We start from the raw sequence: 12958 nt of genomic DNA on the forward strand, positions 1-12958 counted from the left end.
AAGATTTAATTATCTCTTTATTTTATTTCATTTCCACAAAACAGGTCTTTATGATCAGCTTCATATATGTGATTCATACATGAAAATATAATGTAGCTGAACAGTTGATGTTAGCCATTGACTTCCATAGTATTTTTTTTCCCATTCTTTGCTACCATCAACTTAGGCTAGTGACAATGCCCCTGAATTTTCGAGATACCCCTACCGGAGGTAGAACTAAACCCAACAATGTTTTTCCTCATCTCTAAGGTCTCCCATATATGAAATGGATTCTTGGCTAAAAATATTTTACTGCAAAGATTGTTAAATTAACAGATATTGTTATACACCACAAAACCAATAAAGGACTAAAATATAGCCTGTCCGTATGGGAGTTAAGGCATATCAACTAATGCAGATCAATCACACAAGCTCTGAGAGCTTTGAAACTCAATATGTTTGTAGTCAGGAAGTTGATTTAACTACTAGAAAAGACTGGATGTGAATATCTTGATGTATGGAATAAATAGACACATGTAAACACATATCTAAAACAACAGTCCTGGTTACGGTGGCGGACATGCACAAATTTAATATCTATGCAGAATGTTTTCATTTACTTTGTACTTGCTTTGCCTGGCATTATCATAGAAACACATATGATGGCTTGTTGGAAAGGTGGGGTTGTGCTGAATCCAGCAATACCACATATGTAAATATATAATAAAAGAGAAGTGTTCTGTCACTCGATGTATGAGGTGTCCAAAATGAATGAAAATGGAACACTGACATAATTGAGTCCAAACCCATTCATTATCATTCATTATCAGTGGTGAGAAGAATGTTGAGAAATTCAAATATAAGAGACATCAAAAAATATTTAATATGGCACCTTGTACTATATGGAAACAAAGATTGAAATCGAAAGATAACACCTTACCATAGCACAAACAGGAGACCAGGAGTTTTAACTTAATGAACTTTTTAATAAAACTATAACTTAACTTCACACAATACAACTTAAATTACTGTCTTAAATAAAACAAATGGCAATCTAACTAAAGAAACAAACACTTTTTGGGGAAATGAGCCCTGTCTTCTCAGGCTGTTTAGTTTGTTTTCTAGCAGCAACCATTTGGAACATCAACTGCTTTTGGTAACCATTGGAGAAGGGTCTGGCTGCAGACTTGCACTTGCACTCTCAGACACTGCTTCTGCTAGCGACGTCACTTGCAGTCTTTATTTTTTATTTTGTTCTATTTATTGATAACTTTTTGTTTGAATTTCCCAACATTTTATAACAGTTGCCATGTGGCGAAGACAAGAAAAAATAAACTAAATTACAATGTCAATTGCAATCGCTACTTGCACTCTCCGCTACCTGTGACATCACTTGCAACCAACACAAATCATGCATGTTGCCACTGGAGACAAGACGCTGTGGTTGTGATTAAACGATTAAAACTAATTTAGTACTATAACGTACAGGGTCCTGCAAGAAAAAGACAAGCACAGACCTTGGCCACAGAACAGCAGAATATGAACGCAATGCACAAAGTCTTTCGTTAAGCGTTTTCCTCCTGTAGAAAAAAACTAACACTTAATGTGGCATAATGTATTCAGACACATTAAGTTCAATTAAAAGACCAAATTCGATATATAGTTATTATTCAATGTACTACAAGGCACGCAGATGGCTATGAACACAATGTGCAAACTTTGTCCTCCCATACAACATAACGCTTAATGTGGCCTAATAACAGACTAAGATGATAAAGACAATTTAGTAGGCCTAGGCTATATGTCTTGTTGTTGACTCAAAGTATATACAGACCAGCAAATATGAACGGCATTAAGTGATTTTAAAAGGATCAACTCCGTACAGGCAAGCAGACGAGTACAGAATGCAGTGCGTCAAATTGTACATTAAACGTTTTCCTCCTATAGAAAATCATTATAAATAAAACACATAATGTAGGTTAATGGACAAAGACAGTGATAAAAACAAGTTGTAGACAGTCTATTCTATATGGAAAAATGCTTAATGTGAAACTTTGCGTGTTGCGTTTATTCTGGGCTCACCTGCTTGCCTGTACATATTAGTTATGTATTTTAATAAAGTAGAGAAGCATGAGTTTGGCCTTTCTCATCTATGTCCATTATGCCACATTTTGCGGTATGTGAGGAAAATACTATATACATATTCCTTATATTAATGAACTGTACATTTAATTTGATATTTTAATGGCATCTTAATATATTAAGCCATGTTAAGTGTTTTTTTTCTACGCTTAGCTAGAGACTTTGTGCAAATGTTCATATTCTGGTGTTCTGGCCATCGATTTGCCGATCTTGTCTTTTTCTTGCAGGACCATGTACGTTATAGTACTAAATTAGTTTTAATAATTTAATCACCACCACAGCGCCTTGTCTCCATTGGCAACATGTACGATTTGTGTTGATTGCAAGTGACGTCACAGGTAGCGGAGAGTTCAAGTAGCAATTGCAAGTGACATTGTAATTTAGTTTCTTTTTTCTTGTCTTCACCACCTGGCTTTATAAAATGTTGGGAAATTCAAACGAAAAGTAATAAAAAAAATAAACAAAATAAAAAATAAAGACTGCAAGTGATGTCACTAGCGGAAGTGCAAATGTCTGAGTGTGCAAGTCTGAGAGTGCAAGTACAAGCCTGCAGCCAGACCCTCTTGAAACATTTTGGGGTCAACCCCCCATGATGTTACAACTGCAACACACCACTCATCCACATTGTCATCAGTGACAAAGTGGGTCATATTTGGACAGTCAGGGCAAGAGCAAAACCCTGTGCAGGTCAAGCCCACAGAAAGACACTGGCATTTGGTGGCATCGGCACAGTTTCCGTCTGTACAGTAGAGGTGGGTGAGGTCCCATCTTCTCTGAGCCTCCATCCTCTACCAATTGGGATCCAGAGAAGAGGTTTGGCCAGGTGGCTATGATGCCACACTGCTGTTTGGTACACGGCTCTCAGCACATGTTGCTGGAAGCCATCTTCTGTTGGGGGTAGATTTGCTGCTGACATATCTGTGGTAGATGCTAGTGTGTACCTCAGCTCATCCAGGTTGGTGCTAGGATCCCCATCTTGGTGCCTCTTCTTTGTCTTTCAAGATCTTTGATTGAGTGTTGGTGGTCATATCTATCAAAAACTATAACGACACAGCTGTTACCTTCCTTTCCCATTAAAGTTGCAATCTTTTTCCAGACACACTCACCCAGGTCATTGTATGTTTGAAAGGCTGAATCATTGAGCATTTGAAGAAGATCCATGCCATCAATGATACATGCTGATGGTTCTTTTACACTTGGCAGCTGCTGTTGTCTTCTTTATGCTTCCATCATCAAAAAACAAAGAGGGTGGGACAAAATCATGTTTAATCTGAGATACGAGATTTTTATGACTTGGGAGCAGGGAGATACGAGGTTATGCACTCATTGATAAGAATGATACAGACACAGACGTCGCTGCTGCCAGCAGTGTTCATCAAAGTCTGCGGTCGTGTCGAGCCTTTTGACAAGAGATAAGGCTTTAAGGGGTAACTAAACCCCTGGTCAGAGCCTGACTCCACCCACTGGCAATATTTGAAAAATGCTGAAAAGTGGGCAGAGCACAGCGGAGATAGAGGGGACAAGCCAAGGGCAGGGCTGAGCCGGTGGGGCGTGAACCTGAGACCCTCAGTGACAGATGCTAAAATGGAGAGTGACTCTAGTGACGCAAGTAGTTTTGCAACAGAGCGTTCATTTGAAGTAGAGGACTTTTCTCCCCCACCTTCACCTCAAGTGGAGGATGTCGAGATGTCTGAGGACACAGGGCCAGGGCCTGAGCCACATCAATTCAAGCCACTGGCTCAAACTGCGGTCTTAACTCCCGGATTCTGATAGGCATCCGATGATGCTAGCGAAGCAGCCGTGCAAGAGAGAATGGGGCCAGTCTCCGAGTAAGGCATTGCGTCGCTTTTCAGCGTGAGCTGTGTGGAGCATTACAGCTGTGTGGAGCATTACCGAAGCATTACAGCTATGGATTTTTAACAAAACAAGCCTACTCAAATGTATCTAACCTAACGATTTTCATTCGTTATTGTAAGAAATGAAAAAAAAAAAACAGAGTTATACAAAGATAGGCTTACTTGGCGCCAGTAGACAGACCTTTTTTCTCCCATAAATAAAACCTGTTAGCCTACTTGGGGCATTTTACATGCACAGTGCCAACTTTGAGTCAGTAAAATAATAATAAAAACAATAATTTAATACTGGTATCCAAAACATTTAATTCAATACAAGTAGAATTAGAAATTAGATAAATTTTAAAACTTCAATGCACATGTATAATAAGCCTAGTAATAATAACCCTAGTACTATCGATCATAACATACTTCTACAGAGACTGGAAAACTGGGTTGGGCTTTCTGGGACGGTACTCAAATGGTTCAGGTCATACTTAGAAGGGAGATGCTATTATGTGAGTCTAGGAGAGCATAAGTCTAAGTGGACGTCCATGACATGTGGAGTGCCACAAGGGTCAATTCTGGCACGGCTCTTGTTTAGCCTGTATATGCTTCCACTAAGTCAAATAATCAGAAAGAACCAAATTGCCTATCACAGCTATGCTGATGATACCCAGATTTACCTAGCCTTATCTCCAAATTACTACAGCCCAATAGGAGGGTATTTGATGACATCTTTGTACGCATACGCGAGTGGTTGTGTGGCAACAAAACAAACAGTATGGCGGGCTGTAAAGACGCAACAAGCACTTTCAAGTGAGTTAAGGCCCGTTCACACCAAGCACGATAACTATAAAGATAACTATAAAGATAACGATATTAGCGTCCACACCAGCGAACGATATTGTCTGTGTATTTTAAGCGGACACGGCACTTCTGCTGCTTTAAATTCTCGAGCTCATTACAGCAGGATTGATTCTGATTGGTTGGCAATGTTTTATCGTTAATCAGGGGGAAAAAAATCGTTCTGAAAGTAATTCCAACGATATAGTTATGGTGTGGACTCTGCTATTCTTTAATATTGAGAACGATTTTTAGAACTATATCTTTATCGTTATCTTTATAGTTATCGTGCTTGGTGTGAACGGGCCTTTAGCGGGCAAAATCCTCAATATATAAGCACTTTAACATCTGAAGACCGGAGGAGGTTTGGAGAGAAGCTCAAAATTTTTATTGGTGACAAAATCGAAGTTATTCAAAGCCCATATGAGATCTGGGATGACAAAAAACGTTGGTCCGACTCGCCCGTGTCTTGGCCACCAATCTGCTGGGGAGACATTTATTCTTATTTAATAGAAACCCCTGGACCCTTCACTCATGAAAGATTAAAGGCTTTCAAAAGTCTGAAGGCCTATGATTATTTTGTTTCTCGAAAAGTTGGGCCAATCTTTTCTGCCAAACAGAAAGCAGTGATTGTGCTAAAAGCAGAGGTTAGACCTGACCAATCAGAGTCACAGCATGATTCGCATCTCCCATGGGTGATCGCCAAAGAGAATGCCGAAATAATCACTGCTCACTGCGACTGCAAAGCCGGGTAAGTCTTCATTGATCAGTGTTCTTATTTACTTATTTATTTACTGAAAATGTAGTGACTGTTGTACCAATTCAATTGTTTTCAGTGTGAGACTTTAAATGGCGTCTGTACTAATGGTGAAAAATTTTATATCACAGCTTACACATTTCTCCTTCTTTCAAATCCAGTCTTGGAGAAACATGCAGTCGTGTAGCAGCTTTAATGTTTAAAGTAGAAGCAGCTGTCAGGATAGGACTTACAAATGCTGCATGTACTAGTGAGGCTTGCAGCAAAGCACAGCTACAGAATGATGTGAGGAACATAGTCTGGGTGCTGTGGATTGCGTTTTGGGACACCTGAATCAGAAAGCGAAAACTTTTTATCAGGCCCCCAACTAACCGTACAATCGACCACACAGCAAGAGTGAACCATCCTCTTCTCTAAATCCTCCTCCAAACGTGCAAAACAATCAAATTACAGGTATCTAGCGGTGTTTCCTGCCACACGATTCCCATGATGCAACGCGACAAACATAAACAATGATGTCACAAAAGATCCGCCTATTGACTCCCTCTGCCAATGCATTGATAAATTTAATAGTTGGATGTGCCAGAGCTTTCTTCAGCTAAACAAGGAAAAAACTGAAGTCATTGTATTTGGAAACAAATGAAGTGTTCAAGGTGAATGCATACCTTGACTCTAGGGGTCAAACAACTAAAAATCATGTCAGGAATCTTGGTGTGATTCTGGAGACCGGTCTGAGTTTCAGTAGTCATGTCAAAGCAGTAGCCAAATCAGCATACTATCATCTCAAAAACATTGCAAGAATTAGAGGTTTTGTTTCCAGCCAAGACATGGAGAAACTTGTTCATGCCTTTATCACCAGCAGGGTGGACTATTGTAATGGGCTCCTCACCGCCCTTCCCAAAAAGACCATTAGACAGCTGCAGCTCATCCAGAACGCTGCTGCCAGGATTCTGACTAGAACCAGAAAATCTGAGCATATCACACCAGTCCTCAGGTCCTTACACTGGCTTCCAGTTAAATATAGGATTGATTTTAAAGTACTTTTACTCGTATATAAGTCACTAAATGACCTAGGACCGAAATATATTGCAGATATGCTCACTGAATATAAACCTAACAGAGCACTCAGATCACTAGGATCGAGTCAGTTAGAAATACCAAGGGTTCACACAAAACAAGGGGAGTCCGTCTTTAGTTACTTTGCTGCCCGCAGTTGGAATCAGCTTCCAGAAGAGATCAGATGTGCTAAAACACTAGTCACATTTAAATCTAGACTCAAAACCCATCTGTTTAGCTGTGCATTTATTGAATGAGCACTGTGCAATGTCCGAACTGATTGCACTATATTTTCACTGTTTTTTATGTAAAATCCTTTTCTAACTGTTTTTAAATTCATTTTAGTTAAGTAGTTTTTTTCATAATTTTAAAAGTTTTAAAATTGCTTGTCTTTATTTTTATTATTTTTCTTCATGATTATTTTACTTTATTTTATGTAAAGTACTTTGAATTACCATTGTGTATGAAATGTGCTATATAAATAAACTTGCCTTGCCTTGCCTAGTAATAAGTAGACATTTAAAATACATCAATAACTGATATCATAGTTTAAAATAGATAAAATCCGAGTTAAGGCTTGCTTTATGTGTTGCTCGACGAGGATTTCTCAATCGTTGCGACTTTAAATCCTGAGAACACAAAATGCCGTGGAAGTTCCTGCCGAGTGAAGAAGAGGTGGCGTTACGAGGATTCTCAGACAGTTGAAGTGCCCAATGGAGTTAAGAGATTTGCTCTCAATCTATTTTCAACACTTTAGATTGTTTACCACGTGGGGTTTGACCAATAGCATTGAATTGTGAAAAAATATGAAATAGACAAAATTTGGACATGCGAGGATTCTGCCCGTCAGTGACGATATTTTAATAAAGGTGTTCCATTCCAATGTTAACCTGATTCAATCGGATCTGTGGTTCATATGAATTGTATAGTATATTGTGCCTTATGAAATGTATCATTATTAAATGTATCATAAATATAGATCAGCACTTACCTAATGTAAGTTACTTTGCAGTAACCATGAATTTGTCAACATTCTTCTCACCACTGATAATGTGATTTGGACTTGAGGCTATTTTGTCCAGCGTTCTTTCATTTTGGACACCTCATACATTGAGTGACAGAACACTTCTCTTTTATTATATATTTACATATTTGGTATTGCTGGATTCAGCACAACCCCACCTTTCCAACAAGCCATCATATGTGTTTCTATGATAATGCCAGGCAAAGCAAGTACAAAGTAAATGAAAACATTCTGCATAGATATTAAATTTGTGCATGTCTGCTTATTTCAGATATGTGTTTACATGTGTCTATTTATTCCATACATCAAGATATTCACATCCAGTCTTTTCTAGTAGTTTAATCAACTTCCTGACTACAAACATGTCAAGTTTCAAAGCTCTCAGAGCTTGTGTGATTGATCTGCATTAGTTTATATGCCTTAACTCCCATACGGACAGGCTATATTTTAGTCCTTTATTGGTTTTGTGGTGTATAACAATATATGTTAATTTAACAATCTTTGCAGTAAAATATTTTTAGCCAAGAATCCATTTCATATATGGGAGACCTTAGAGATGAGGAAAAACATTGTTGGGTTTAGTTCTACCTCCGGTAGGGGTATCTCGAAAACTAAAGCACTTTTTGACCATTTGTCACTAGCCTAACTGTTTGGTTACCCACATTCTTTAAACTATCCTCATTTGTGTTCAGCAAAGAAAGAAATTCATAAAGGGGTTGGAACAATATGAGGATGACTAGATGGCAGAGTTTTCATTTTTGTTCCAAACCTGTTTGAGTTTCTTCTGTGAACACAAATTATGACACTCCCTCAACGACGGTTATGTTATGTTGCACTGTATTGGATTTTTTACTTCCTGCATAATTTCAGATGATAAAAATCATCTTTCCACTGGCTCCAGGGCTGCTGATGATGTCTTCATGAGCTTTTGCTGCTTTATCAAGTGTATATTCAGGACCAATGACAGGTTTCAACCAGCCTGTCTCCATTCCTGCAAAAAGAGCTGTGGCACACTCAGATGTTTCCTTCTGTGGAAGACACAGATAAAGAAAACCTGTCTGCATCTTACCATGAATCATTTGCAAAATACGATTTGTCATAGGTGATAATGAATAAATGCATGATATTCCAAGCATAAATTCCAGAAAAGCAAGAAAATGTTGACTATGTAATGTCAGGAAGCCCACCGTACATTAGTTGCATTGTATAAAGCCACACCAATGATGCTGGTCTCTTTCACCATGATGTCTCTGGGGTAGATTTCAATAGGGCCTCTAGAGCCAACAATCTGAAAGGAAGAACGATATGATGAAAACAAAAACAAAAATTTTCAAAACACTTGCTAAACAAACACAGGGTACTTACAATAACTCTGCCACCAAAGTCAAGCAACTGAAGATCATTACTGAGGTTGACGTTGGATAACATCTCAATGATCACATTCACGCCTTGTCCATTGGTAGCATTCTAAACACAGGAGACCAGCTGAAAAATTGCTATCTTTATTTTTGTAAACACAAACTATTGGTGTATAAAGTATATCAATAATATAGTCAGATTAGACTGTGCACTGTGTAACTTAAACTACCATTCATTGTTTTTTTTAAATATACATTTACTCAGCAAGGATGCATTAAATAGATAAAAAAGTTACAGTAAATATATTTATAATGTTTAACAGATTTCTATGTTAAATAAATGCTTTTAAACATCCTCCTATTCATCAAAAAAAAAAAAAAAAAATCATGAAAAATGTATCACAAACCCCAAAATTATTAAACAACTGTTTTAAGCATTGATCATTAGAAGAAAGTTTTTTTTTTCCCCAACTAAATTTCTTAACGTATACTATTTGTAAGGACATAAAAAGTTCAACAACTGAGACATAAACAACAATTTTCACAGATATCGGTTTAACAGAAAGGGAATGATGAGTACTGTACTTGGTATGTCCACCAGCTGCTTTAAAGGGGTGGTTTACTTGTTTTTTTTCTAGGCTTGATTGTGTTTATGGGGTGCAGTCTAATGTGTTCATGCTTCGTAAAAAAGAAAAAAAAAACATACATAATTTACCTTTATCCCACTATGATCTGTCCTTTCTCTGACAAATGCCTCAATTTATTTACTGTTATTATGAAGCTCCTCACTCAGAAATTTGTGATGGGCTAAGATTGGTCAGCTGGCTCAGTGTGCTGTGATTTGCTAAACCGCCTCAAGCCCATCTGAACATCATGCCCCTCAAGCTCAGTGTGCACTCAGTTGTATTGTAAACAATGACGACTTCTATATTTCTTATCAATTTGAGCCCGATTGAGACGCAGAAAATATTAAAGAAGAGGATCATGCAGGAGCTGTGCAAGCATGGCTCTTAATGGTATGTTGTTGGCTAAAACTCTATAGGTCATAAAAGAAACCATATCTAAACATGATCCAGAAGCGCAGGCATTTTGTCTGGACCAAGGCTCATTTAAAATGGACTGTGGCAAAGTGGAAAACTGTTCTGTGGTCAGACGAATCAAAATTTGAAGTTCTTTTTGGAAAACTGGGACGGCATGTCATCTGGACTAAAGAGGACAAGCACAACCCAAGTTGTTATCAACACTCAGTTCAGAAGCCTGTATCTCTGATGGCATGGGGTTGCATGAGTGCAAGTGGAATGGGCAGCTTACACATCTGGAAAGGCACTATCAATGCTGAAAGGTATATCCAATTCTAGAACAACATATGCTCCCATCCAGCAACATCTCTTTCAGGGAAGACATTGCATTTTCCAACATGACAATGCCAGACCAACACTGCATCAATTACAACATCAATGCTCCGTAGAAGAAAGATCCGGTTACTGAAATGGCCAGCCTGCAGTCCAGATCTTTCACCCATAGAAAACATTTGGTGCATCATAAAGAGGAAGATTTGACAAAGAAGACTTCAGACAGTTGGGCGGCTTGAAGCCTGTTTTAGACAAGAATGGGACAACATTCCTATCCCAACACTTGAGCAACTTGTCTCTTCAGTCCCCAGACATTGGCATTAATAATTAATATTTGTTATAAAAAGAAGAGGGAATGCCACACAGTGGTAAACATGGCCTTTTCCCAACTTTTTTGAGATGTGTTGATGCCATGAAATTTAAAATCAACTTATTTTTCCCTTAAAAGTATACATTTTCTCAGTTTAAACATTTAATAAGTCGTCTATGTTGTATTCTGAATAAAATATTTACATTTGAAACATCCACATCATTGCATTCTGTTTTTATTCACAATTTGCACAGTTTCCCAACTTTTTTGGAATAAGGTTTTTTTTTATAACGCTTCTCATTGCTTTGTGAAAATAAGTATCTAAATGGAACAGTTTGCTGGAGCTGATCTGAAGATCTGAATGAGGGAGAGAGAGAGAGAGATGCAGTGCAGTGCAGGGTGACACGAGGAACAGTATTAAGAACCGCTGCTTTAAAACATAGGTTTTAAAACTTGTGAATCCATTAGAAAACAGAATCGTGATTCATGCACAATTTTTTATGTGCACCCCTCTTCCTCTTCTCTAAAGCAGCAGAACAGAACAGCGGAACATGGCCTCACCCCCTTTGTTGTCCCCGGGACGCAATGGGCCCAGGAAGAAACTCGTTGTAGTCCCTTACAAGCCGTTTTTGTAGACATTAAACTGCCAGAATTTTAAAAGAAGATATCTTCGTTTGCACTGAGCTGTCAGCGCTGCAACTTTGCAGATAATGTTTCTGTTCAAACAGCAACATTACAAACTAACTAATGTTAAAGTGAGATCGCAATCAACCACTCCTTTAAGTACTATTTGGATGGTAATTGTTTCTCATGGGGATGTAAGTTAGCATTTATAAGGGATAATCAGTAATTTAGTATGTACCACACCCCTTTTTCAGGGGACCATAATTATTTAGACAATTAACTCCAAAGCTGTTTCATGGACAGGTGTGGGCTATTCTTTTGTTATTTCTACATCAGTTAAGCAGGTAAAATGTTCGCCGTTGATTCTAAGTGTGCCATTTGCATTTAGAAGCTGTTGCTGTGAACCCAGACCATACGGTCAAAGGATCTCTTCATACAAGTGAAACAGATAATTGTTAAAAACAAATAATTGCTTCAAAAACAAAACAAATGTATCAGAGGGATAGCAGGAATATTAGGACTGGCCAAATCAACAGTTTGGTACATTCTGAGAAAAAAGAACACACTAGTGAGCTCAGAAACATAAGAAAGCCTGGACATCCACAGAGCACATCATTGGTGGATGATCTGAGAATCCTCCTTATGGTAAAAACAAAACAAAAAAACATCCAGCCAAGTGAAGAAACCTTCCAGAAAGTAGGCATGTCACTGTCAAAGTCTACAATCAAGAGAAGACTTCACAAGAGCAAATAAAGAGGGTTCACCACAAGGTGCAATTGAAGACAGATTAGACTTTGCCAAAAAACATTTTAAAAATCCAGACCATTTCTGAAAATGCATTCTTTGGACAGCCAAAATTAAGATCAACCTGTACCAGATTGATGGGAAGATAAAAAGTATGGAGAAGGCTCACGAACAGCTCGTGATACAAAGCATACAACATCATCTGTGAAACATGGTGGAGCAGTGTGATGGCATGAGCATGCATGGCTTCCATTGGCACTGGGTTACTGGTGTTAATTGATGACGCGACAGACATACTCTCTGCCCAGATTTAGTCAAATGGAGCAAAGTTGATTGGGTGGAGCTAATGAGGCAATTTTTAGTTGATGATTTAGTTGATGAAGGAAGATAAATTGCAAGCTAGATTCAAATGATTATTACGTTTCGAATATGGATATTTTTAATTACAAAAATGCATTGATTTGCCTTTGTTCACCACCCAGAGCCTGTGTGACACATTTTTTTTTTTTTTTTTTTTTTAATAGAAGGGCGCTTTTTTTCAACACCCGCTGATTGCAATGATAGAGCTAAAAGGATCAAAAACAATTTTTAATATAACGCAGACTGGATTTGTCTGAAAGAAGAAAGTCATATACACCTAGAATGTATCAAGGGTGAGTAAAATGGGTGAACTAACCCTTTAATTACTCACCCTCATGTTTCAAACCCGCAAAACCTTTGTTCATCCTGAAGTTCAGTGGATACTAGAGCTGAAACAACGAATCGATTTAATCGATTAAAATCGATTATTAAAATAGTTGTCAACTAATTTAGTAATCGATTCGTCGCTAAATAAATTTTATTTGCCATAAGCGGCTCATTTCGTGCATATTTCAAATCTGCGGTGACCAAAGTGTGGCAGTAATGAGCCACCGGAGGTTTTACTCAGCCAGTA

At 38.1% G+C, this 12958-nt stretch overlaps 1 protein-coding gene across 6 annotated transcripts in view; it reads right to left on the reverse strand.

The window, feature by feature from the left end:
* The window catches only part of cryz (crystallin, zeta (quinone reductase)), a 55781-nt gene continuing 42823 nt past the window's right edge, over positions 1-12958 (reverse strand). For 5 of the 6 annotated variants that reach the window (XM_026206198.1, XM_026206197.1, XM_026206195.1 and 2 more), the window contains 4 exons: positions 9002-9103; positions 8829-8924; positions 8283-8664; positions 1-161 (listed from right to left, as the gene is read on the reverse strand). In XM_026206198.1, the coding sequence (XP_026061983.1) occupies positions 8503-8664; positions 8829-8924; positions 9002-9103 (360 nt within the window). In that variant the 3' untranslated portion in view covers positions 1-161; positions 8283-8502. Of the gene's footprint in view, positions 162-8282; positions 8665-8828; positions 8925-9001; positions 9104-12958 lie in introns of those variants that run through there. The other variant, XM_026206200.1, reaches the window with a different exon arrangement.

This window comes from Carassius auratus, chromosome 27 (assembly GCF_003368295.1).
Source record: "Carassius auratus strain Wakin chromosome 27, ASM336829v1, whole genome shotgun sequence".
NCBI classification, from domain to species: domain Eukaryota; kingdom Metazoa; phylum Chordata; class Actinopteri; order Cypriniformes; family Cyprinidae; genus Carassius; species Carassius auratus.